General features: G+C 46.4%; 1 protein-coding gene and 1 non-coding gene across 13 annotated transcripts in view; one reads left to right on the top strand and one right to left on the bottom strand.

Annotated features, from left to right (window-relative positions):
* ASTN2 (astrotactin 2) overlaps positions 1-27,440 on the top strand; it is a 1,030,196-nt gene that overhangs the window by 586,737 nt on the left and 416,019 nt on the right. For all 12 annotated transcript variants that reach the window (XM_045165169.1, XM_045165168.1, XM_045165167.1 and 9 more), the window contains one exon: positions 21,315-21,465. In XM_045165169.1, the coding sequence (XP_045021104.1) occupies positions 21,315-21,465 (151 nt within the window). The remainder of the gene's footprint in view (positions 1-21,314; positions 21,466-27,440) is intronic.
* On the bottom strand, positions 3,215-3,287 carry TRNAG-UCC. The gene has a single exon. It is a non-coding gene; the product is annotated as a tRNA-Gly (tRNA).

Raw genomic sequence — 27,440 nt, 5'->3', positions numbered from 1 at the left:
CTATGGGGTCTCACAGAGTCGGACACGACTGAAGCGACTTAGCAGCAGCAGCAGCAGCAGCAGCAGAACATGATTTGGGGACTTCCCAGGTGGCTCAGTGGTTAAAAAATCGGCCTGCCAATGCAAGAGACACAGATTCAATCCCTGGATTGAGAAGATCCTCTGGAGGAGGAAATGGCAGCCCACTCCAGTGTTCTTGCCTGGAAAATCCCATGGACAGAGCAGTCTGGCGGGCTACAGTCCATGGGTTGCAAAAGAATCGAATATGACTTAGCAACTAACAACAATAATAACAGACCATGACTGCGTCTTATCTATACTTCTGACTCTTCAAATCACAGGAGAGAGTATAGCCCGTGCTCACCAAGTATCTTTGTAATGGAGGGTAGATGAAATGGATGGACGGACGGATGGATGGGTGAACAGATAGATGGTTGCTTGTTTTATTGATCCTAAAGACATTAGAAATCGTCGTTTCAGGCTTTGCATAGCTAACAGTCTTGTAATTACGGATGATCAGCAGGCAATTACCTAGTGATTTCCACCACATAAAAACCCCATTCATTAAACGGTGCCACAGATAACCTTGATGCTTCAAAGTAGCAATAGTTCTTTCCAGTAACTGAATTAACTAGTGTTTAATTACCATCACTCACTATCCACTACTATATTTTTTGATAAGTAGCCGATAGACTGGACACAGGCTTTTGTTGCCTGGAATTTACATTTTATAAAGTCATTGTTTGTAGGCTGGTGGAAGTGCATTGCGTTCTACAGAAGCTGAAGTCTCTTGAAAAATGGGATTTTCTTCTAACCTTCTAACCACCATGCCAGGGACAGCAGGCCCCCTGGTGCTAAGAAAGACGGTAAGAGGGACTTCACAGTAGCTGGACTCACGTTGGTGCTGGGAAGCCTGCGGTGCTGTAGGTGGTTTATCTCATTTTGTTTTCATCTCTGTCCTGAGAGGGAGGTGCTATCATCTCCATCTGATCAGTAAGGAAGACGAGCTCAGGGAGGCCAGCTGATTCTCTTGAGGTCACACAACGAAGCTTCCAGGCAGAGCTGGGACTCCAGCTCAGTTCTCTCACTGGCATCCCGAGTTCTTTCTGATGCTCAAATTGTTCTCTTTCCACATTCCTTTTGTTCCTTTGTCCCAGCAATGCTCAGAATGTCATCTCCCCCCTGCAGCTATGTTATAAGATAGATTTCCCTACATTATGGGATAGAATTGCATTCTCCAGGCTTCCTTTCCCTTGATGGGCATATGGTCTCCTCCACTGCCCGCACACATTACCCTGGATACAAACTCTTCCACCTCCAGCCACACTCAAGGCTCAGCTCAAAACCTCTCTCCTCCAGGAAGCCCTCCCTGAACCCTACAAGCCATGGATACTGCCCGGAAATGGAGGGATCTGATTTTAAGCAGGGCCTTCTGTCTCACAGGAGCTGTTAAATGAAAACAGCAAAGCGAGGGCCACTGTGATGGTCCAGTAAGGTGGTGTGTGTGACATCAGCCTGTGAATTCTACAGCGCTACCTACAGGCAAGGAACCGCTAGAACAGCAACCCTGTGCTTGCTGATGCTGATTTGGCAGTTCTGCCGTGAGTTCTTTCCCAGTGTGTTTGTAGGGGCTCTCCACGGAAATGAGAGGTCTTTGAAGACAAGGGTCGTCTCTCCCAGCTCCACCAGCCAGGTGGTACACAGTGGGGCTCAGCCATGTGGCCTGGGGGAGGGATGAGGGCAGGGCAAGGGTGGGCCCTGCTGAGCTGTGGGCAGGAGACCTGTGCCTCCTGGACTTCTCCTGGGAAACCTTCCAGCCCTGGTTCTTAGGTGGCAGGAGCCCCTCCACCAGCCTAGAGAATCAGGAAACATCCCCCCAGCTCTGCTGAAACACAGGGCACCTGGGAGCCCCCAGCCCTCTTCCTCAGGGGGCTCAAGTGACTTCTGAAGGAGCATTAAGTCCAGCCCTCTCTTCACAGAGGGAAACTGAGACCCAAAGAGTGGAAGGAGCTTTCCATGATCAGAGTCAGAATGCAACAGAACCAACTGGGAATCTAAGTCTCCAGATTCTTAGTGTGTGTGTGTTTATTATTACTATTATTTTTGCTTTTTTTAATTTGAAAATTTATTTTTATACAATTTTAAAAGGTTACTTTCCATTTACAGTTATTACAAAATGTTGGCTGTATTCCCCATGTTGTATAATATGCCCTTGGGCCTATCTGACCCCCAGTAGTCTGTGCCTCCCACTCCCCCAACACTGTATTATCCCCACTGCTACTAGTAACCACGTGTGTGTTCTCTGTATCTGTGGGTTTGTCTCTTCTTCTGTATGATTGTCACTTATATGTGGATTCTAAAAGGTACAATGAGCTGCTGCTGCTAAGTTGCTTCAGTCGTGTCTGACTCTGTGAGACCCCATAGACGGCAGCCCACCAGGCTCCCCCGTCCCTGGGATTCTCCAGGCAAGAACACTGGAGTGGGTTGCCATTTCCTCCTCCAATGCATGAAAGTGAAAGTGAAGGTGAAGTCCAGTGCTTTTTCACCTCTTGGCCATTGTAGTCAGGAAGCTTTAAGGGACTTGCTAGGATTGTCTAGTTCTCAGGGTGCCCCTGTGATCTCATATTTCCCAAAGGGCTGAGCCCATTCACTTGAACTTTAATAAGTTCCTCCCTGTCTTTGTCTTGCCACATGAACCACCATATCCAGAGGCCCAGAGGGCACAGAGCTGTGACCATCTATGGTCAGGAGGTGATCAAGGCATGAGGGCTCATCCTGGAAGCCACCTAGGACAGGTGTGCCAAGGAATATAAGGGCTGGAGGCTGCTCTTGTGAACGTGAGGTCTGGGGACACCTTGACCTTTACAGGGGCTCGGGATTATGAGGAATCTTTCTGTTTTAGTGATTAACACTGGTATCAAAGTATGATTGACATGAAAACAAAAACAAAAACACCTCTTTAATGTATACAACTTGATGAGTTTCCACATATGTATATACTCAAGAAACCATCACTCCATTAAAGATAATAAACATATCCATCACCTCCAAAAATTTCCTCCTGACCTTTGGTTGGTTTGTTGGTTGACCAGTTTGTGGTAAGCATACTTTAACCAGAGGTCTGCCATCCTTTTTAAAATGTTTATTTTCTTGGCTGTGCTGGGTCTTAGTTGCGGCAGGATCTTTAATCTCCGTTGCGGTTTATGGGATCTAGTTCCCTGACCAGGGATTAAACCTGGGTCCTCTGCATTGGAAGTGCAGAATCTTAGCCACTGGACCACCAGGGAAGTCCCAGAGATCTACCTTGTTAACAAATGTCTTAATTGCACAGCTGCTTCTTGTTAATGACGGGTGCTGTGTAGTACAATGGATCTCTAGAACTTAGTCATGTGGCATAACTGAAAATTTATACCCATGGAACAATAGCACGTGTCATGGGGTCTTAGTGGGCAGAGGGTTTCACGTTGGTCTTCATTTCTGTCTTCTCATTTCCTCCCCAAACTGTGTTATTTTAATCTCACAAGAGGAGCCATCAAGAAGATGGGGCCTTCAGCTCTCTTGAAAGCTCAGATTCATTTAAGCAACAATTTACCAGGAAATTGGCTCAATGACATTCATTCTCTCATTAATTCCTCAGTGAGTTTGCTCATGTTGGTTTATACATCTATCCATTTATTTAAATATTCAGTAAGTATGTGTCAGTTCAGTTCAGTCGCTCAGTCATGTCTGACTCTTTGCAACCCCATGGACTGCAGCCCGCCCAGCTTCCCTGTCCATCACCAACTCCCTGAGCTTACTCAAACTCATGTCCATCGAGTCAGTGATGCCATCCAACCATCTCATCCTCTGTCGTCCCCCTCTCCTCTTGCCTTCAATCTTTCCCAGCATCAGGGTCTTTTCAAATGAGTCAGTTCTTTGCATCAGGTGGCCAAAGTATTGGAGCTTCAGCTTCAGCATCAGTCCTTCCAGTGAATATTCAGGAATTATTCAGTATGTGTCACCCTCTATTAAATGCCATTGTATTAGGCATGGAGCTACAGAGATCCCTGCCTTTAGAAACTCAGTCTAGTGGGAAACATAAAACTTGGCTCTTCTCCTCCCTTCCCCTCTCTCCTCAATCTCTCCTTTCCTTCCTCCTCCTTTTTCTGCTCAAACATCCACCGTATCCTTCTCAAAGCAAGTCCTGGGCTTTCTACTGTGTCACTCTCAAAGAAGATGGGCCATAGACACTTAGCTCATGGAATGAGTTGAAGTTGAATCTCTGTACCCCTGTTAATCTCTGTTTCTGTACAATGGATGAATACTACATGAGATAGGCTTCCCTGGCAACTCAGACGGTAAAGAATCTGCCTGCAATGCAGGAGACCCAGGTTTGATCTCTGAGTCAGGAGGATCCCCTGGAAAAGGGCATGGCAACCCACTCCAGTGTTCTTGCCTGGAGGATTCCACGGACACAGGAGCCTGGTGGGTTATAGACCGTGCAGTTGCAAAGAGTTAGACATGACTGAGCAGTTAACACATACTTGCATGAGATAATGCAGGTAGAGAATTCAGTGTCTTGGTTATCACTCTATGATTAGTAAAAATGACACATACTCAGTATTCAGTGAGGCCGTGGAGAATGTGCTTAATTTGGTTTGGATGAAAGAGAAAAGAATCTTCAAAGACAATTGTCCTCAGAGTGTCTAACCTGCCCTGGCTAAGGAGAAGCTCTTGAGGTTGGGAAAGAAAGTTGCTGCCTGCCCCTATTCCTCCAAATACTTTCCAGAAGCTTCTCCCCATATCAAAGCAATAAGTTGGTGAGTCTTAGGCTCTAAGATCCACTACAGCTACTGGCTGGGACCTTGGAAGGGAGGCAGGGGCTCATTCACTCCCACCCCTGAGCTGGCCCAAGGAACCACGTGCCAACTTGTGGCAGAGGCTCAGCCAGCAGCCAGAAGCAGAGGCCCTGGCACTGTGGGCTTGGGGCAGGTAGGAGAGAAGCCCCAGAGCCCAGCTCAGCCTGGCTGCTGGTTGGCAGCTGTCTGCAGAGCAGGCTGGAGTCACTGTCATCTCCCCATACTCCCTGTGTTCAGCATCACCCAGGGAGCCCTGCAGACTGGCTGCTGGAACTGCCAGGATCAGAGGAGGAGATGGAATGTACAAGGCAAGGAAAAGGGGTGAGGATTGGGGAAACAACACCCCCAATCACCAAAGGCCTGTTCCTAAAGCATTTTGTTCCCTGATTCCGACTTGGGTGGAATTTCAGGGAGCACAGTGTTAGTGAGTGATATTGGTGCCACGCTGGGGGGAGAATATGCACTTTGGAGCACAGTTCGAGTCCTAGTTGTCTCATCTTTCGAATGGCGTAGTAAGACCTGCCTTATGGGATTAAATTTGAGATGGTCTATAATATACACATGGGCTTCCCCGGTGGCTCAGTAGTAAAGAATCCGCCTGCCAATGCAGGAGATTCAGGTTCAATCCCTAGGTGTGAATGATACCTTGGAGAAGGAAATGGCAACCCACTCCAGTATTCTTGCCTGGGAAATTCCATGGACAGAGGAGCATGGTGGGGTACCGTCCAGTTCAGTTCAGTCACTCAGTCATGTCCGACTCTTTGCGACCCCATGAACCACAGCACACCAGGCCTCCCTGACTATCACCAACTCCAGGAGTTTACCCAAACTCATGTCCATTGAGTCGGTGATGCCATCCAGCCATCTCATCTTCTGTCGTCCCCTTTTCCTCCCACCTTCAATCTTTCCCAGCATCAGGGTCTTTTCAAATAAGTCAGCTCTTCTCATTAGGAGGCCAAAGTATTGACGTTTCAGCTTCAACCATCAGTCCTTCCAATGAACACTCAGGACTGATCTCCCCTAGTATAGACTGGTTGGATCTCCTTTTAGTCCAAGGGACTTTCAAAAGTGTTCTCCAATAGCACAGTTCAAAAGCATCAATTCTTTGGTGCTCAGCTTTCTTTATAGTCCAGCTTTCACATCCATACATGACTATTGGAAAAACCATAGCCTTGGCTAGACGGACCTTTGTTGGCAAAGTAATGGCTACAGTTCATGGGGTCCCCAAAGTGTCAGACACAAATTAGCGACGGCATACACACAGCAGAGCCTGCTGAGCGCTGACTCCTCTTGTCCTACCCACCCCTCACCTTTACCAGTGGGCTTGCTGCCTATTTCCCCAAAGCTTCTCTCTTGCATATTTTAGCTGCTCTGATTATTCTGTCCTCTGACACCTGTCTGCCTTCTCATTTCTTCTGCCTTTCCTCCCCCTCACCCTCATCCTTGTCTCTCCCTCTTCCTTCAAGAGTCAGCGTATTGCTGCCTCCTCCAAGAATCCTTCCCCAACCAGCCCAGGAAGAATTCATTGCTTGAATCCCCTCTTGGGGATCTCATGCAGTTTTATGCATCTGTATTGTAGGCATTCACTCAGCTTTATAAATCGTGTTGCCTTTGGCCGCAGCTATGAACTTCTTGAGGGCAGGGCTTTATCTGGGCCCCTCTGAGTGCTGACTATCTAGCAGATGGCCTGGTACCTAGTAGGTGCTCAGGGATGGGACCATGCACCCTGCTACGGTGCTCTCAGCAGCTCTAAGTGTGAGTTACTGCAAAAGCCTTGTCTCACCCGGGGAAGTATAGAAGCGGGGTGTTGAGGGGTAGTGCTTGCATCTCTGCGCAGAGTGTATTGCCCCGTTCATTTCACACAGTCTCCCAGGCACTGAGGGAACATTGTTGTCGATGGTCAATCGCTAAGTCATGTCCAGCTCTTTGCAATCCCATGGACTGTATCATGCCAGGCTTCTTTGTCTTTCACTATCTCCCAGAGTTTGCTCAAACTCATGTCCATTGAGTTGATGATGTCATCCAACCATCTTGTCCTCTGTTACCCAACATCATGATGATGCATTTACAGAGAAGAAAACCGAAGTTCAGAGAGGGAGGTTTGTGGGGGGTTGGTGAGCACATACCCTTAAGAGTTTAAAATTTTTTCCTTTTCTAAAACCAGCATCTGTCCACCTCTCCCCACACCACATATGCCCCTCCAGGAAGGGATGATTTTGGTGTGATCACAGCTGAATCTTAATTTCCTGTCTCTTCTTATCTGCACCCAAGCTTTTGGTTATATTCACAGACGGACAGATACTCAGAGAAGCTTTCTCTCTCAAAGTCCAGACTGAGGCTCTCAACCCGGAGTCTTTGCTGGTTTGAAATTCCCTAATAATACATTTTCACTCTCACCGACTTTTTACTGAAATTTGGCATTTCCTTCTATTGCAGACTTGGGTGTGTTAATAGCACCTGTGACTTTTTTGCCAATAGAAATCACGTAGTTTTATATCATCCTTCGTTTGTTGTTTCATTTGTTCCAAATGTCGTAAAATATAGTTATTCTCTTCACTGCTTCCCATTTGCAGTTGTTATTACATCTTTTACTAGATCTTTTTATTTAATGTGTCAATAAAGAAGCGTATATATTATTATATGCCTGTTAGCTTTTTTAAAAAGTGTTGTGATAAATGGCTTCTTATGTTATGCTTTTTGCATTTGATCTTATGCGTTTAAAAACATTATTCGAAGATGGCCCATATGCTTCTCTAGACTGACAAAAGACTTATAGGTTGGGTTAAGTACGCTCGTTTTCCCAGCTTGAGTAACTTTCAGGGTTTCAGCCTGAAAAGCAGGCTTTTGTTAGTGAGAATCGCAAAAATAAAGTGAGTGTATCTATGAAGTGGTTTAGCTACATTTACGTCCATTCATTCGCTCGTTCATTCATCTGTCCAATAAAAATCAGGGTGGGCATCTGTACCGTGTTGCAGGCACTGGACTGCAGGGAGCATGACTGAGACCCTCCCTTCGTGGCGCTTCTGTTCCCTCCTGCCATCCTCATATAACCCAAGAGTTAGGGGTTGTTATCCGTGATCTGTTCATGGGGAAACTGAGGCTCGGAGAGGAGGTGCTTTTTCTCAGCTGATAAGTGGCAGGATCTGGGCGTCAGCCCAGGGCTTCTTCCCGGTAGCACAGTTACAATTATTTCTAATTTCCATGCTGGCTGTATAAGTCCCTTAATTTCCTTTGATACAAAACAAGGGAAATACTGGCTACATCCACACAGTGGAAACCATAGCTATTCTCTCACCTCCCTCCCCCATCCTTACATTTCCACCCTCTCCTTGGAAGGTCACATAAGGTTACCAGAAATGTGAGCTGGAGTGACCCTTAGCGTTCATCCTATCATTGTATAAATGTGAAGCAGAGCCCCAGAGAGGGTAGAGGGTAGCTTGGGGGCACACAGCAGTACAAGGCTGAGCTAGACCCACAGCCCGTTTATTCTCTAATGGGAGGCTTTCCCCGGCCCCTCTCAGGCAAGCCCCTCTGCCATCTCTGGTCACCAGAATCCCGCCCCCCCCCCCCGCCCCCCGCACCGCCCCATCTCCAGGCAAGAGGGTTTCAGGAGAACACAGCTCCCTGCCTCCTCTGGAGCCCACCTCAGTGAGCTTCCCTCTGAGATCGAGCTTCAGCGTTGTCACTGAACCTTTTTGGTTTCTTTTGAATATAATGACGGCATTTGCAAGGGGTGGGAGAATGGGAGTGAGGCTGAATGAGGAGGAGGCTTTCTAAGACTGAGCGGGTCAGCTCAAGTACAGGGAGGAGGTGCTGGCTTTTTGGCAAAGAAGGATCGCCTCAGAGATCAGATGGATTCTGAAGTCAGTGTGTGTGTTGGAGGGGGGTGGGCTGGGGGAATCACACATTATCCTGGATCCCTGGGGGAAAGCCCAGGGATGATAGAATTTCTCCAGGCTGCTGGCTGCTGTCGCTTCAGGGGCAGACACTCTCCAGGGACATCTGCTTCCCCAGACACCCAACTCCCACCCCCAACTCCCTGGGTTAAATGAACCCGTCTGCTGTATGGTCTCATAGTATCCTATATATTTTTTTGCATCTATTGTAATTTTTAATTATGATATATACACAGATATGAATGTAGTTATAGATATAGTTGGATCTCCCTGGTGGCTCAGACAGCAAAGAATCTGCCTACAGTGCAGGAGACCCGGGTTTAATCCCTGGATCGGGAAGATCCCCTGGAGAAGAGAATGGCTACCCATTCCAGTATTCTTGCCTGGAGAATTCTTCCCTGGAGAATTCCATGGACAGAGGAGCCTGGTGGGCTACAGTCCATGGAGTTGCTACTTCTGCTTCATTGACTACGTGAAAGCCTTTGACTTTGTGAATCATAATAAACTGTGGAAAATTCTAAAAGAGATGGGAATACCAGACCACCTGACCTGAATCTTGAAAAATCTGTATGTAGGTCAAGAAGCAACAGTTAGAACTGGACATGGAACAACGGACTGACTAAAAATTGGGAAAGGAGTATGACGAGGCTGTGGGCTTCTCTTGTGGCTCAGATGGTAAAGAAACTGACTATGATGCGGGATACCTGGGTTGGGAAGATCCCCTGGAGGAGGGCATGCCAACCCACTCCAGTATTCTTGCCTGGAGAATCCCCAGGGACAGAGGAGCCTGACAGGCTACAGTCCATGGGGTCACAAAGAGTCAGACATGACTGAGCTCACATGACAAGGCTATATGTTGTCACCTTGTTTATTTAACCTATATGCAGAGTACATCATGTGAAATGCTGGGCTGGACAAATCATAAGTTGGAATCAAGATTGTTGGGAGAAATATCAACAACTTCAGATATGCAGATGATACCACTCCAATGGCAGAAAGTGAGGAGTGCATCTTGATGAAGGTGAAACAGGAGAGTGGAAAAGCTGGCTTAAAACTCAACATTCAAAAAACTAAGATCATTGAATCCAATCCTATCACTTCATGGCAAATAGATGGGGAAACAGTGGAAACAGTGACAGACTTTATTTTCTTGGGCTCCAAAATCACTGAGGACGGTGACTGCAGCCATAAAATTTAATGACTCTTGCTCCTTGAGGGAAAAACTATGACAAACCTAGTTCAGTTCAGTTCAGTCTCTCAGTTGTGTCCGACTCTTTGCGACCCCATGAATCCCAGCACACCAGGCCTCCCTGTCCATCACCAACTCCCCGGGTTCACCCAAACTCATGTGCATCGAGTCGGTGATGCCATCCAGCCATCTCATCCTCTGTCGTCCCCTTCTCCTCCTGCCCCCAATCCCTCCCAGTATCAGGGTCTTTTCCAATGAGTCAACTCTTTGCATGAGGTGGCCAAAGTATTGGAGTTTTAGCCTCAGCATCAGTCCTTCCAATGAACACCCAGGACTGGTCTCCTTTAGGATGGACTGGCTGGATCTCCTTGCAGTCCAAGGGACTCTCAAGAGTCTTCTCCAACACCACAGTTCAAAGGCATCAATTCTTTGGCACTCAGCCTTCTTCACAGTCCAATTCTCACATCCATACATGACCACTGGAAAAACCATAGCCTTGACTAGACGGACCTCTGTTGGCAAAGTAATATCTCTGCTTTTGAATATGCTATCTAGGTTGGTCATAACTTTCTTCCAAGGAGTAAGCGTCTTTTCATTTCATGGCTGCAATCACCATCTGCAGTGATTTTGGAGCCCAGAAAAATAAAGTCAGCTACTGTTTCCACTGTTTCCCCATCTATTTGCCATGAAGTAATGGGACCACATGCCATGATCTTCGTTTTCTGAATGTTGAGCTTTAAGCCAACTTTTTCACTCTCCTCTTTCACTTTCATCAAGAGGCTCTTTAGTTCCTCTTCACTTTCTGCCATAAGGGTGGTGTCATCTGCATATCTGAGGTTCTTGATATTTCTCCTGGCAATCTTGATTCCAGCTTGTGCTTCTTCCAGCCCAGCATTTCTCATGATGTACTCTGCATATAAGTTAAAAAAGCAGGGTGACAATATACAGCCTTGATGTACTCCTTTTCCTATTTGGAACCAGTCCTTTGTTCCATGTCCAGTTCTAAGTGTTGCTTCCTGACCTGCATACAGATTTCTCAAGAGGCAGGTCAGGTGGTCTAGTATTCCCATCTCTTTCAGGATTTTCCAAATAGACAACCTAGACAGCATATTAAAAAGTGAAGACATCATTTTGCTGGCAAAGGTCTGTATAGTCAAGCTATGATTTTTCTAGCAGTCACGTATGGATTTGAGAATTGTACCATAAAGAAAACTGAGCACCAAAGAATTGACACTTTTGAATCGCAATGCTGGAGAAGACTCTTCATAGTCCCTTGGACTTCAAGAAAATTAAACCAGTGAATCCCAAAGGAAATCAACCCTGAATATTCATTGGAAAGACTGATGCTGAAGCTGAAGCTACAATACTTGGATCCCCTGATGCAAAGAGCCAACTCATTGGAAAAGACCCTGATGCTTTTCCTGATGGGAAAGATTGAAGGCAAAAGGAGAAGAGGGTGGCAGAGTATGAGATGTTTAGTCAGCATCACTGACTGAATGGACATGAATTTGAGCAAACTCCAGGAGATAGTGAAGAACAGGGAGGCCTGGTGTGCTTCTGTTCATGGTGTCACAAAGAGTTGGACACGACTTAGCAACTGAACAACAATAGAAATAGCGATATACAGGTACAGAGACAGGGACTTGCAGTCTATTAACTGAGCTATAAGTTCTAGGAGAGCAAAGCCTGTCTGTTTTGATATTTTCTGAAGGCCTACCCTCCAACCCCTGTGGTGGTAAGTGCTGGGTAAACATCTTTGAAATGAACAAATGCATTGCCAAGATACAGCAGCCCCTTCTCAAGGCGACTGTTTGAGCCTGACTGTGGTGAGGGGCTTCTGTATCTTCTGTCTCATTAGTCCTGACCATGTCCCTGTAAGCTGAATTTCATTGTCCCCATTTCACAGATGGGCAATGGATATTCACAATCATTTTCTCTTTGTCCCCCAAACCATACAGATGATGGGCGGCCTCGTCCATCTCTTTTTCTCTTCCTCCTCCCCCTCGCTTTTTAGTGAACAGCCATTGTTGTGACTTTCACCACGATAAAACAGCCCTCCCCAGGAAGCCTGACTCCTCCTCCGCCATCCCAGAAAGTGGCCATCCCCGCTCACGTTGCGTGCCTGCCGTGGCCAGCAGGAGCAAGCCCTCAAGAGACAGCGTTCCCATTGCTCAAAGGCTCTGACTTTCAAAAAACCCAATCTGCTTCCCTGTACCAGCCCACCCCTGCCTAGAAGCCTTGTACCACCTAATCTTCATAAAGCCATCGCCATGTGCCAGCAGCTGTCCTGACGCTGTCCTGACACTGTCCCTAACATGGTCTTCAGCTGGTCTCAAAACAGCCCTAATCCTCAAAACGGGAACTTAGCTCCATCTTCTAGGAAGCAAGGATGATCCCATCATTTACATCACTCTGTTTTCATGAGGATGAAGAAGGCTGCCACATGTCCTGCTGGAAACATTTCCTGGCATATTATGAGTGTTCAATAATCACGAACTATTATTATTGTTGTTGTTGCCATAATAATTTACCTTAAATCACAGTCTGTGTTATCAGTCTAAATAAAAGCGGGATCTGATTCTAGAGCCCTCTGGTGGATGCCTGTAGCTCCCAGGATGAAGTGCAGGACCACCAAGGCCTGGCGCGCACACAAACTTGTCTCCCAGCAGCCTCTGCTGTCCCATACTTTGCTAAATCTCACCTCCTCCATGATACTCTACTTCCCTACATTGTTTGAAGTTCCCCCAACCAGGATATACCCTCTGCTACCGCTGCTGCTGCTAAGTCACTTCAGTCGTGTCCGACTCTGTGTGACCCCATAGACGGCAGCCCACCAGGCTCACCCATCTCTGGGATTCTCCAGGCAAGAACACTGGAGTGGGTTGCCATTTCCTTCTCCGATGCATGAAAGTGAAAAGTGAAAGTGAAGTCTCTGAGTCATGTCTGACCCTCAGCGACCCCATGGAATGCAGCCCACCAGGCTCCTCCGTCCATGGGATTTTGCAGGCTAGGCCTTCACATATTCTGTTCCCTCTGCCTGGAACACCCTTGTCTCATGCCACCCTCCTTCATGTGGTTAGTTTCTGCTCAGCCTTTTTGTCTCAGCTGCAATATTACCTCCTCCAAAAAGCCTTGTCTTGCTGCTCACTACCAAGGTCTGGGTGGGTGGAATGACTTCTTCTTTTATAGTCCTAAAGCCCCAGTTATGTTGCAAGGTTTACTTTTTTTGGTTGTTTTTCTCTTCCTCTCCTGCACATGCTATGTCATACCTATTGCTGTATTTGCCCAGGAGCCAGCCCAGGGCCAAATTAGACATCAACAAAAATATTTGAGTAAATCGACACTATGAGGCCCCAAGTCCTCCTTTTCCCTCCTGCACTGAGCTCCTTACATTCTCAAGTTGCAGTCCTTGCAATTTTGCAGGAAATGAGATGATGCTACTTTCTGCCAGCCATTGGATACCTTCTGTGTGTAAGACATTTTGCATATATCGTCTAACTTATTTTCCATGCTAACTCTGCCAGCCAGGTGTTAATATCTCCATTTTTCAGATAAGAAAATGGAGGCTCAGGGTTTACGGGACTCACCCAGGCTCCCATGGTGACTGAAGCTGGGAGACAAGCCTGCCTCGTGCCTGTGCTCCACAGCTGCTCCTGAACCCCGAGGCAGGGCGCGTGAGGGGTGGGGAGGAGGGAAGCTGATTCCTGACAAGCCCTGTCCCCAGCTCCTCCCTCCCTCTCTGGGAGCTCAGGAAACAGGCCGCCTGTTGCCATCAGAGAAGGATTAGTCTGCACCCGTGGGGGCTCATCACTGCCTGGGCCCCGAGTCATCCATTCGCACCTCTCTCTGAGTGACACAGACCTGTCCTGGTGCTTATTAACAGGGGGCCGTGTCACCATCTGTTCCCAGCCGCCCTGCCTAATGCTCTCCCTGCGCTGGGCTCAGCTGACTCAGGCAAGCGGAATCCAAATGCTGCTTCACACGCACACAACCCGCTCGGGAGGGGATGGCAGCCTCACTCAACCTGGCAGGGCTTGGGTGACTGTTTTGAAACCAGTATTATCAGGGGAAAAAAAAAGAAAAATTAGATTGTTAGAACTGGAGAGATGCTTCAAGACACCTTAGTGGCTGGAATTGATAGGTGACAGAAGAGAGGCAGAGTGATACCAAAGGAAAGGCATAATAATAGAGATCACACAAGGTAAATTAATAGACTGGTAATTTCATAAATAGATAATATGCATTTGTCATATTGCTAACAACTGTTGAATCCAAAAAGTATGGGTGTTCATTATATTATTCTTTCCCTAACTTTAAAGATTCATCTGAGAAAATGCTGAAAAAATTAAAATTAAAGACAACATAGGGGATTGTAAAAGCGTTTGTTGTTTTTCAGTCATTCAGTTGTGTCCAGTTCTTTGGGACCCCATGGACTGTAGCCCACCATGCTCCTCTGTCCATGGGATTCTCCAGGCAAGTACTCTGGAATGAGTTGCCATTTCCTCCCCTCAGGGGATCTTCCAACCCAGGGATCAAACCTGCATCTCTGCATCTCCTGCGTGTCAGGAGGATTCTTTTACTGCTGAGCCACCAGTTGTAACAGCATTACATATAAATAAAATTAAGTATTCAATTCAAAAAATAATAATAGTAATCATCTCAGTACCAGGCATACAGTAGGTGCTCAAATATTTTTTGAATGAATGAACAGTATATAGATTTGCATTGGATTTTAGAGTTTAGAAAACATGGTCCTGTGCACCCTCTCATTGCATCATTCCCACAATAGTCCCACATGGTTGGGAGCTAGAAAGATGTTGTTCCCATTTTACAGATGAGAAGAGTGAGGTTCATAAGAAGCGTCATATAGGAGAAGGAATGTGGGTTCTGGAGTTGGACATACCTTGGTTCAAACCCTGACTCCAACCGACCTGCAGGTTTTCCCACGTGAAACAGGACATGGTGGTCCAGCCTGCTGTGTCTTTGTAAATACAATTTTGTTGAAACATAGCCCTGCTCATTCATTGCATTTTGCACATCATCGTTACATATTTTCTATGGCTGATTGTGCACTATAAAAGTGGAACTGAGTAGTTAGAACAGAGGCCATATGGCTTGTAAAGCCTAAGATGGTGACTGTGGATTTCTGTATGGAGAAGTTTGCCAACCTCTGTTCTGCCTGGGGTGTGTTAGGTACTTAATTATTGTTGGTCTTTTCTCCTCTCAAATGAAGGAGAAATGGCTTCACCATGGTCCTTTTTCTGAGCTTTCACGGGCTTTGTAAACACCACGGTGTAACATGCAGAGCCTGGAGTTGGGAGGGCTGGATGGTGTCAGCGGCACTGGAGTTAAGACCAAAGGCCAGGATTACAGTCTTGGCTCTGTCCCGCTGTCCTGCTCAGCTTGAAGACATGTCTCTGAGCTGTGAGCTGTGGGTTGAGTAGTGTCCCTCAAAATTCTTGTCCACCCAGAACCTCAGAATGTGAACTTTTCTGGAGATAGAGTCTTTGCCGATTTAATTAAGATAAGGTCATAATAGATTAGTGTGGACACTCACAGCATGCAAAGTCACTTTATTCATGGGCAGCTCTTTGCAACCCTATGAACTATATATAGCCCGTCAGGCTCCTCTGTCCATGGGATTCTCCAAGCCAGAATACTGGAGTGGGTTGCCATGCCCTCCTCCAGAGGATCTTCCCAACCCAGGGGTCGAACCCGCATCTTTTGCGTCTCCTGCCTTCGCAGGCAGTTTCTTTGCCACTAGCACCACCTGAGTAGACTCTAAATCCAGTGGATGGTATCATTGTGAGGAGAGGAAAAGACACAGACACGAGGAAGAGCTATGTGACAATGGAGGCAGAGATTAGAGTGATTCAAGTCCAAGCCAAGGAATGCCAAGGGTTGCCAGGAGCTATGAAGGAAGCTATGAAGAGGCAAGAAGGGGTCTCCCCTAGAGTCTGCAGAGAAAGTGTGGCTCTGCTGACAGCTTCATTTTGGACACCCAATCTCCAGAACTATGACAGCGTACACTTCTGCTGTTTTAAGTCCCCCGTTTTGTAGTACTTGCTATGGCTGCTCTAGAAAACCAAAACACTGGTGTTTTCCCCTTTTATTCCAGTACGGACCGAGGCTACTGTGGCATGTGCACAGGTCAGCAGGCAGCGCTGGGAGGTGTGCAAGGGTGGCTCAGTCTCTGCCCTTCCAGTTCTTCCTCCTGTAAGACCCAGAGGGTGGTACAGATTTCTACCAGCTTTGCTGTTAGGAGAGCTCTGACTTGCCCAAGGGCACAGAGCAAGTTGGACAAGCTGAGCCGTGGCCTGGAGAAAGCTCAGGACCTGACGTCAGGCAGACGCGCACGCAGACCCTGACCTCACTGCCTCACCCCCATGTTACCCGGGACAAGTCCCGCCTCTCCCCAGTAGCTGGCTTCTAGGGCTGCACAGGCGGAGTAAAATGCATACATTCAGGCTCCTAGCACGGCGCTCAAGAAATGATGGTGGAGGGAGGTGATGTGCATGATGCTGGCGATTCCTGGCAAAGCCGGGACTCTCCCCAGGTGCCCCTGTCACCGCAGTCCCCCTCCACCTCCAGGGCTAAAGGCTCCATCCCTCTACGCCCTGCTAGTGGGGCCGCTCTGTGCTCCAACAGACCCCAGATCCTGCACTCAGCATCTGGGATGAGGAGTTGGCTCCTGACTTAGGAAAATGCCAGCGTCTGCTCAAGCTCCCTCTGTAACTTGTGCTTCAGATACTTCATTTTCCCAGCCTGACATGATTGCTGTTCTCAGCTCAGTAACAGCCCCTATGTCAGGGCTTTGTGTTTTAAATAATGTTCCCCGGGTGTAACTGATGTTTATGCAGAATCAATCCTTTGAAAAGCTAACAGCCTCCTTATTTGTATAGCCTGAGCTGTCGCCAGGTTCCACTGGAAGGTGACAATTTTTGCTGGTTTTTCTTGTCTCTTCCTTTGTTTCTCTTGGTCCTTCTGTCTCTGCTCTCCATGTCTCTGTGTGTGGTCTTTCCACTCAGGCAGTGTCTTTTTCTTCCCCTTCATTCTCTGTCTTCCTGAGTCTGTCTCCTTCCCCTACCCCTTCCCCTCTCCCCATCTTTCCCTCTTCTCTCCTCCCCTCCTCCTCTCCATCTCGGTACACCTGGACATTTATTCTGCTGGCCTTCATACCTTCTCCTTTTTGAATCTGTGTTTCTTTCTCCTAATCTAGCTCTGCGCTTTGTCTTTCTTTACACACCCCCGCTGCCTCCAGCTTCCTGTCTTAAGCTCTCTCTCCGTGGCACTCCTCTGGCTGTGTTGCTCTCTCTCTCTCTGTCTCTCTGTTTACCTGTCCATTTGTCAGTCCATCCATCCATCTGGGCACCCATCCCACTCTGGATGCCTGTATTTCCGCCTCTCAGCCTCTCTTCCTTCTTTCTAGCAGATTCTCTGCATGTTTGTCTCTTTCCTTGCTCTCACACTTTCTCAAATTGTCTCTCTCTGTCTTTATCTCCTCCCCTCACATATCATCCTTCTTCCCCCTCTAAGGATAGTAATATTTTAATACTGTTAACGTCTTTCCAGGATTCCCAACTCTTTCTGTGATTCAGAAGTGGGAGTCTCCCAAGAGCATGAGTTCAGGGACTGTTCCTTGCCTCCCTCCATCCGCCTGCCACCTTGACCTCACTCTGTACAAAGTTAGGAAGTGATAGATAAGCTGGTGGCTCTCCTCCTTGCTTTCTCTTCTTTGGCCCTCTACTGCAGCCTGAGCGTGAGGGATTTATGGTGGGAACCCAGAGCTGGGGTTAGGCAGGGGAGTGTCCTGTTTGGACATAATCTTGGTAAAACAACTGATTGGTGGTGGTTGTATCCATGCCTTCTGGTAATTTCTTTGTTTCTTTTGCAAAACACCTACTTAGCACAATGTCTTACCAGGGTGTGTGCTGGGGGCTAAAGAGGAATGATTCCATATCATTGATCAGTTATCTGTGCTGTTGTGCTATACAGTAGGTCCTTGGTGGTTATCCATTTTAAATAGCACAATGTGCAGCCTGGGTTGGGGAGCAGTTTGCGGAGAGAATGAATAGTGTATATGTACACCTGAGTCCCTGTGCTGTCCACGTGAAGCTGTACAGCCTCGTTAATCAGCTGTGACTGACTCAATGTCACTCAGTTGTGCTGGACTCTCTGTGACCCCATGGACTGCAGTCCATGGAATTCTCCAGGCTGGAATACTGGGGTGGGTGGGTAGCCTTTCCCTTCTCCGGGGGCTCTTCCCAACTGAGAGATCAAACCCAGGTCTCCCACATTACAGGCGGATTCTTTACCAGCTGAGCCACAAGGGAAGTCCAGCTGTACTCCAATATAAAACAAAACATTAAAAAATAAATAAATAAAGAGGGATGACTAAGCCTTGGGCCTTTCACTCAAGAAGCTTACAGTCTCTTTGGGAAACTATGGAGTTGGTGATGAAGATCAATGAAATGATAGATTTAAACAATGGACTCAAAGTGAAAAGGAATTGATTCTGTTTGTGGGATGTAGAGAAGGCTTCACAAAGGAGGTCACAGTGAGCTCACTGGACGTGAGGACTTTGTCCAGTGTCACTGCTGGAACCCTAGTACCTAGAATGCTCCCCGGTACGTAGGAAGCACTCAGTAAACACATAATATAAGGGTGAATGAACAGATGAATGGATTCAAATGGTTTCAAGGGTTCTTAGGATTCTGTGGGGGAGAAAAGTTGGAGCTGAGCATCCCAGGCAGAAGGGCATGGTCGGGGATTCGGGGAGATAAAGGTACGCCCTGCACTCAGAGCCCTGCAGGGCTGACCCGCCCATCCTCTGGAATGTGGCTGAAACTCACAGCTCTATCTCTCACTGGCATTACCTCAGCCACAAGGAGCTGCCTTTCCCAAGGACACCCCTTCCACGTGGCAGCCGGTGATGTGGTGATGCAGAGGCCTGGGTCCCTTGGCTCCTTTCAGGGCATCTTTAAAGGGCACTCCAGCTTCAGAGTTCCCCTGAGGACCACCTGAGGCTGCAGACCCACGTGGCCTCAACCACATGGCAGGACAGCCGCCCCCCTGCCCAGTCGTGCCTTGCTGGCTTCCTGTATCCCAAGAGGGCTCCTGGACAACCCTCCTGTAAGCAGCACTGTTTCAGGATCTGTTTGCAGGGAACCTGGCCTCAGATTGTGTGTTTAGGGAATGAGAAGGAAGCTGTGGCTATGGAATGCAGACTCTGAGGGCAAAGTGAAATGTAGCCACACAGGTAGGCAGGAACCCGATTATGAAGGATGTTGAATGCCAATGAAACTAATTTAGATTTTCTTCTGTAAATAATGGAGACCTATTGATCCATGGGGTAGCTAGGTAGAGCTGGAATTTACCAGGTTCACTGGCAGTCAGGATGAAAGATGGAACAGAAGGGGATAAGGTTGGAGTCAGGGAAGAAGCTAGGAGACTGAAACCTGGAGCGCCAAGCCTGAGGAGAGGAAGGTTGGGAGAAAGGGTGAAGGGTGTGGTCCAGAGACATCACTAGAGGTGCTCACTGGCCCCCTCGCACAACACATGCGTACCCTGGCACGTCCCCTCTTTCTTAGTTCTGGATTCCATGAGATATACATCATGGAAGAATATGGTGCCTCTTTTTACTGCCTGTAGTGACCCCTTAATAAAACCGCCTGCAAATAAAACCTCCTCCTAACCCGAACCCTAACCCTAATGAATGCACCATAGATCACCTAGCCAGGGCTAGGATACTCCTTATTTGGGGGCCCTTTTCCCAGAAAGCAGCATCCAGAAGCTTTCATTTTTTATCTCTTCTCAAATAGAATTTTGGCAGATTCATGGATTATGGTACCTAGTCTTATTCTATTGTGAACCTCATTTGGGAGGTTCACTCATGCATTTGCCTGGAGTCTTCTCATCTTTACAACAGCTGATGCTACTGGTGTTGATGGTGTGATTTGTAGGCAAGAGTCTGAAAAATACAGGCCTGTGGTACTAGGGTCAGAGATTTTGTGTTTGTGTCTTGGCTCTCCTGTTTATAGGCTGTGTAATTTGGGGTGAGCGCCACACCTCCCATAGTTTCAATTTATCTCTGCAAAGTTGGAATACTAGGAACGTGCCCATTTTACAGAGATGCTATGGGGATATCTAGAATCTGTAGACATATGTATAATGCAAGTTAAGAATTGTGTAGAGGGAAGAACTTTCTCTGTGTACTCAGATGGAGCTTGGCACAGACTTTAATTCTGCCACATTGCAGGCTGGTGGCCGTCAGCAAAACGCTTCACCTTTCTTTTTCTTCTTTTTTTAATTGAATTATAATTGATTTACAATATTATGTTAGTTTCACAAAGTGATTCAGTTATATATATATATTTTCAGATTATTTTCCATTATAGATTAATACATGATAATGAATATAGTCCCCTACACACTATAGTAAATCCTTGCCATTTATTTTATATGTCGTAGTGTGTATCTGTTAATCTTGTACTCCTAATTTATCCCTACCCCCGCTCTCCCCTTTGGTAACCATAAGTTTATTTTCCACATCTGTGAGTTTGTTTCTGTTTTGTGAATAAGTTCGTTTGTATTTTTATTTTTATTTTTTTAGATTCCACAAGTGATATCATTCAGTAATATTTGTCTTTCTCTGCTTGACTTACTTCACTAGGTATGACAATCTCTAGGTCCATCCATGTTACCATAAATGGCATTATTCACTCTTTTTATGACCGAGTGGCATTCCATCATGTACACATACTGCAACTCCTTCAGTCATCCATCTGCTGATGGAAACAGGCTGCGTCCATGTCTTGGCTATTGTAAATAACACTTCTTTTTCAGTCACATCACAGTTCACTTATTGGTAAAATGGGAATCGTATATCTACTTTCAAAAATTATGAGGGTTATTGAAATAAAGGGTGCAAAGTTCCAAATATATCCCTCTTTATCAAAACTAGACTTCCCTGGTGGCTCAGACGGTAAAGCGTCTGCCTGCAATGCAGGAAACCTGGGTTTGATCCCTGGGTGGGGAAGATCCTCTGGAGAAGGAAATGGCAACCCACTCCAGTACTCTTGCCCGGAAAATCCCATGGGAGGAGCCTGGTAGGCCCCAGTCCATGGGGTCGCAAAGAGTCGGACATGACTGAGTGACTTGACTTCACTTTATCAAAACTAAATAACCATCATGTCATATGACAGTATAACCATTGCATTTATTTCTTTTTGTTTTTCTTTGCTTCTTATTTTCTTTTTAAGTAAGCATTTGTATCATTTTCTCGATTACAAATATGATGAATAATGATCTCAAAAGTAATGCACGTTAAACTTAGTTTTAACACAGTGATACAGGTGTCTCTGGGATTTAACCGTCCCCTTTCTGTCCAAGGGAGGACGCGATGCTGTCCACGTACTTCGAAACCATCAACGACCTGCTCTCCTCCTTCGGGCCCGTCCGTGACTGCTCTCGGAACAACGGGGGCTGCACTCGCAACTTCAAGTGTGTGTCTGACCGTCAGGTGGACTCCTCGGGGTGTGTGGTGAGTGCCCTTGCCCATGACCATGGTGCTGGCCCGGGTGCCAAAGCTGCTAGCGGGAGGCCCCTTCTGTGAGGGGGCAGCTGGTCAAGGTCGTAGCTCCTGCCTTTGTGGCCTTCAGTATATCAGGCTGCTGTCCTTGGATTCCTCATCTGGACAGTGGGATCCCGATCACACGTAACTCCTGTAAGTGTCGGAAGAATGAAATGAGCTATTAGAGCTTTAGTGCCCACTATTCAGTCGGTCCTTGAGAGCCCCCGGCCTCTGGCTCACCAACACCCCAGCCCTGCCCCTGCCCCACCCCACAGGTACAAAAGCCACTAAACCACTGCAAGCTCTTACTTGGATTAAGAGTCTGAGGGCATAGTCAATGAAAAGTGAGCATCTCTCAAGGAGATCTGTTTATAAAACTCAGGAAAACACCTCTGGATAGGATCATGTATAAAGGCTCTCAGAATGGAAATGAGTTGGCATCTTTGCCCTCCCCAATGTATTGACGCTGGGATTTAGCCTTCCAGGAAGTTCACAGTCCATTTGGGAGTGAGATAGGGCCTGTCTTGTCTCTGTGCAGTCAGTGGGGAACATGTCATCTGTTCAGAAGAGAAGTAGCAGGTAAGATCTAGAGTGTGAGGAAAGCTTCCTGGAGAAGGTGGTGTTGTAATTGGCTTCATATGATGAGTCAGTGGACATTGGGAAGAGACTGGGGCTGGGAGAGGCAAAGCTGTGGAGGGGATAGTGTCCTTTTTTGCACTGAGCTTTAGTATCAAACGTGCAGTAAAAGCACAGAAGGTATGTGAGTGTCACGGTTGGTCCCAAACTGGATGATGCGTTGTATAGGAATGATCAAGGGTGCTTGTTTAAAATGCACATTCCAGGTACAATGTCCAGGAGAAGGTGAAATGCTACACTAAGAGTTTTGATTCTATGGTGGGGTTTCGGTCCCCAGAGCCCGAGTTTGTAGCACTGTTATGACTGTGTATGTGTGTGAGAGGTGGGGGTACCTTAGACGCTCACTTGGGAAGCATCGTCCTACATGCTGAATGCCTGGCATTCACTGCCTTCCTGGCCTGGCCCCCCGTCCAATCTCTCCATCAGTTTACTTCCTTCTACACTAAAACCAAATGGAGCTAATTTGTTGTTCCTGAACACTTAATTGTTTAATGCCTCAGAGGCATTGCTCAAGCCTTTCTTTCAGCTTCAGTGACTTGCTCCCCTAACAGTGTAGCAAACAAGTGGACTTCTTTCAAGACCCATCTCCTTTAGGAAGCCTTTCCCCTCTCCCCAGTGGAGAAATAACCCTGCTCTTGTGAGAACCATTACAGTTTTTGTGTATGTTTATGGGTTATATCACCTGTGATAATTTATAGTCCAGACTGGCTTTTTTCACGTGTGAAAGTGAAAGTGAAAATCACTCGGTCATGTCTGACTCCCTCAGTCGTGTCTGACTCTTTGTGACCCCATGGACTATACAGTCCATGGAATTCTCCAGGCCAGAATACTGGAGTGGGTAGCCTTTCCCTTCTCCAGGGGATCTTCCCAACCCAGGGATCGAACCCAGGTCTCTCGCATTGCAGGAGGATTCATTACCAGCTGAGCTATCCCAATAAGCTGATGGACAATCCAGGGCATCTGTTGATTCAGCTCAGCACCCCAATAGTACCCATCTCAGAAGATAAGAAGAAAGAAAGAGGGCGGGAAGGGAGGAATGAGACCACGGATGAAAATTCCTGCTCTGGACTAGGTCCTTTGAAAGAGACCAAGGGACTACACAGTCAACTCTTAATGCCACCTACACAGCCTCTAGGGAGATAGATGAGGGCCAGGAAACCCATACAAAGAAGCTCCAGAGAGTGAGATAGTGCAATAAAACTATTTCAGATGCAAAGATCAAGAGGTCTTCAGAAGCCAATGGGCAATGGACATTTTATTGATTAGAATTTTTAGAATTATAAGTGATAGAAACCCAATATAAACTACTTTAGGCAAAGAGAGGCAATGTATTGACTCAAATGGAAGTCCAGTCAGTAGGACTGAGGGGCTCAAACAGTGTCACTGGGATCGCTCTGCTCTCGGCTCTGCTCTTAGGACCATGCCACTCTGTGGCCAGCCACACCTTCTCCACACAGTGAGTCCTGCAGGACGCTGGCCTCTCTTTCCTTCTGTTGTTGTTGTTGCTCAGTCACTAGGTCATGTCCAACTCCTGTGACCCCATGGACCACAGCGTACCAGGCCTGTCTTAAGCCAACTTGAGAGTTTGGTCAAGTTCCTCATTGAGTTGGTGATGCTGTCCAACCATCTCATCGACTGCTCTGCTTTTCTCTTTTCGCCTTCAGTCTTTCCCGGCATCATGGCCTTTTCCAGTGAATTGGATCTTCACCCCTGGTGGCCAAAGGATTGGAGCTCAGGTTCAGCATCAGTCCTTCCAATGAATACTCAGGGTTCATTTCCTTTAGGAGTGACTGGTTTGATCTCCTTGCAGTCCAAGGAGCTCTCAAGAATCTTCTCCAGTACCACAGTTCTCTTTCCTAGTCCCTCCAACTCAAGTCACAGAATTCCATCTGATTGGATCAACTTGTTTCTCATGCCCATCCCTGTACCAGTCACTGTGGTTGGAAGAACTAGACTCATCCCAGAACCTGGGATGTGCGTCAGAGGCGGCTGCATATAAACTTTGTGGTAGTGAGCTGAGGGAAGGCGTAGACTCTCAAGGAAAAGTAGGAAGCTAGCAACAGGAAGAGAGCTTGTGGATGCTGAGTGGGTGTGCATAAGCGGCTGTCTGCATCAGAGTATTTGCAAGCTAGCCCTCCATGCTGCATGTTGGAATATTGAAGCCCATTGAGAGAGAGGAGGGTTTGCCCAAGTCTTAGAGCTGATCATGAACTCCTTATTGCCAAATTCAGACTTAAATGAAGAAGGTAGGGAAAACCACTAGACCATTCAGGTATGACCTAAATCAAATCCCTTACTATTATACAGTGGAAGTCAGAAATAGTTTTAAGGGACTAGATCTGATAGACAGAGGTTCATGACATTGTACCAAAGACAGGGATGAAGACCATCCCCAAGAAAAAGAAATGCAAAGAAGCAAAATGGCTGTCTGGGGAGACCTTACAAATAGCTGTGAAAAGAAGAGAAATGAAAAGCAAAGGAGGAAAGGAAAGATATACCCATTTGAATGCAGAGTTCCAAAGAATAGCAAGGAGAGATAAGAAAGCCTTCCTCAGCGATCAATGCAAAGATAGAGGAAAACAGTAGAATGGGAAAGACTAGAGATCTCTTCAAGAAAATTAGATACCAAAGGAACATTTTATGCAAAGATGGACTCAATAAATGACAGAAATGGTATGGACCTAAGAGAAGCAGAAGATATTAAGAAGAGGTGGCAAGAATACACAGAAGAACTGTACAGAAAAGATCCTCATGATCCAGATAATCATGATGATGTGATCACTCACCTAGAGCTAGACATCCTGGTATGTGAAGTCAAGTGGGCCTTAGGAAGCATCACTATGAACAAAGCTAGTGGAGATGATGGAATTCCAGTTGAGCTATTTCAAATCCTAAGAGATAATGCTGTGAAAGTACTGCATTCAATATGCCAGCAAATTTGGAAAACTCAGCAGTGGCCACAGGACTGGAAAAGGTCAGTTTTCATTCCAATCCCAAAGAAAGGCAATGCCAAACAATCCTCAAACTACCACACAATTGCACTCATCTCACACGCTAGTAAAGTAATGCTCAAAATACTCCAAGCCAGGCTTCAGCAATACATGAACTGTGAACTTTCTAAAACCAGATGTTCAAGCTGGTTTTAGAAAAGGCAGAGGAACCAAAGATCAAATTGTCAACATCCGCTGGATCATGGAAAAAGCAAGAGAGTTCCAGAAAACCTTCTATTTCTGCTTTATTGACTATGCCAAAGCCTTTGACTGTGTGGATCACAATAAACTGTGGACAATTCTGAAAGAGATGGGAATACCAGACCACTTGACCTGCCTTTTGAGAAATCTGTATGCAGGTCAGGAAGCAACACATAGAACTGGACATGGAACAAAGGACTGGTTCCAAATAGAAAAAGAAGTACATCAAGGCTGTATATTGTCACCCTGCTTATTTGACTTATATGCAGAGTACATCATGAGAAATGCTGGGCTAGAAGAAGCACAAGCTGGAATCAAGATTGCCGGGAGAAATATCAATAACCTCAGATATGTAGATGACACCACCCTTATGGCAGAAAGTGAAGAGGAACTAAAGAGCCTCTTGATGAAAGTGAAAGAGGAGAGTGAAAAAGTTAGCTTAATGCTTAACATTCAGAAAACTAAGATCATGGCATCTAGTCCCATCACTTCATGGGAAATAGATGGGGAAACAGTGGAAACAGTGTCAGGCTTTACTTTTCTGGGCTCCAAAATCACTGCAGATGGTGATTGCAGCCATGAAATTAAAAGATGCTTACTCTTTGGAAGGAAAGTTATGACCAACCTAGATAGCATATTAAGAAGCAGAGACGTTACTTTGTCAACAAATGTCCATCTAGTCAAGGCTATGGTTTTTCCAGTAGTCATGTATGGATGCAAGAGTTGGGCTGTGAAGAAAGCTGAGTGCCAAAGAATTGTTGCTTTTGAACTGTGGTGTTGAAGAAAACTCTTGAGAGTCCCTTGGACTGCAAGGAGATCCAACCAGTCCATCCTAAAGGAGATCAGTCCTGGGTGTTCATGGAAGGACTGATGTTGAAGCTGAGACTCCAATACTTTGGCCACCTGATGTGAAGAACTGACTCATTTGAAAAGACCCTGATGCTGGGAAAGATTGAAGGCAGGAAGAGAAGGGGACGACAGAGGATGAGATGGTTGGATGGCATCACCAACTCAATGGACATGAGTTTGGGCAAACTGCGGGAGTTACTGATGGACAGGGAGGCCTGGCATGCTGCGGTCCATGGGCCTACAGAGTCGGACACGACTGAGCAACTGAACTAGAGCTGGTCAGTGGATAAAAAAAAATATAAAAACATGTTCTAAATGATCTATGTTGTCTCCAAAACATGAGTCTGATCTTTCTGAAAGGATTAAGTTGTGTCTCTCCTTTTTTCATCAATTCTCTTTCCTGAAATAATTAAGCTCCTTCTTGAGGATAGATGTCCCTAAAGAATGAAACCTCATAAATGCAGAGATCTGTGTGTGTGTGTGTGTGTCTGTATCTGTAGGCAGGAATTATCTCTTTCCCCCTCTCATTAATGTAAACTGGAAAAGTAAGAGGAGACTGAGAAAGAACATCCATTCCCTGAAGGTTAAGAGAAAATTCAACAGTCTGATGAAGTTGTCAGTGACCTTCCTCTATAGATTAAGGATCTAATGTTAAAGCTGCAACTTCAGAGCTCAATGGATGGAAGGCAAGCTCTTCTCCATGACTTTAGAACAGACAGGGAAATACCCACTTTTACACTGAAATTAAAAATCTCTCATTTCTCTGTGGACTCTCCATAATGCTGGAATAGGTAAATTTCTTATTGTAGCCCATCTTCTAAGAAACTTATTCTGGCAAAAACAAATAATATCTTATATTTTTATAACACTTTAGCGTTCTCAAGGCATGTCTACCTCGATGATTCATTCATCTTCACAACAGACCTGGCGAGTACGTTCGCTCACCAGTGTGGGAAGCAGAGTGACCTTCCAAGGTTTTACCACAAGGTGGCAGGATGGAGGCCCCCAAACTGGGTTGCTTCCCTGTGGCTGAGAAGAGATGGCAGCAAAGGACCTTGGAGAGAAGACTGGTCTGGGTGAAGTGGGTTAAGCCCTGACTTGGTCAGTGTCAAGTTTTAGAATCTGTATTGATCTGATTAGCTTTCAGTTGTTAAGTTTTTCAAAGGAAACAATAGCTCTTGAACTCATGGGTTTTCTGAAAAATCAAAGAATGTAAGTGGAAATGATTCGAGATTTACAGAGTACCATTTCTGTGTGAGATGAGGAGGC

Source organism: Bubalus bubalis, chromosome 3 (genome assembly GCF_019923935.1).
Source record: "Bubalus bubalis isolate 160015118507 breed Murrah chromosome 3, NDDB_SH_1, whole genome shotgun sequence".
Lineage (NCBI taxonomy): Eukaryota > Metazoa > Chordata > Mammalia > Artiodactyla > Bovidae > Bubalus > Bubalus bubalis.
Note: the sequence above shows the minus strand (reverse complement) of the source record. Positions and strands in the feature narration are given on the sequence as shown.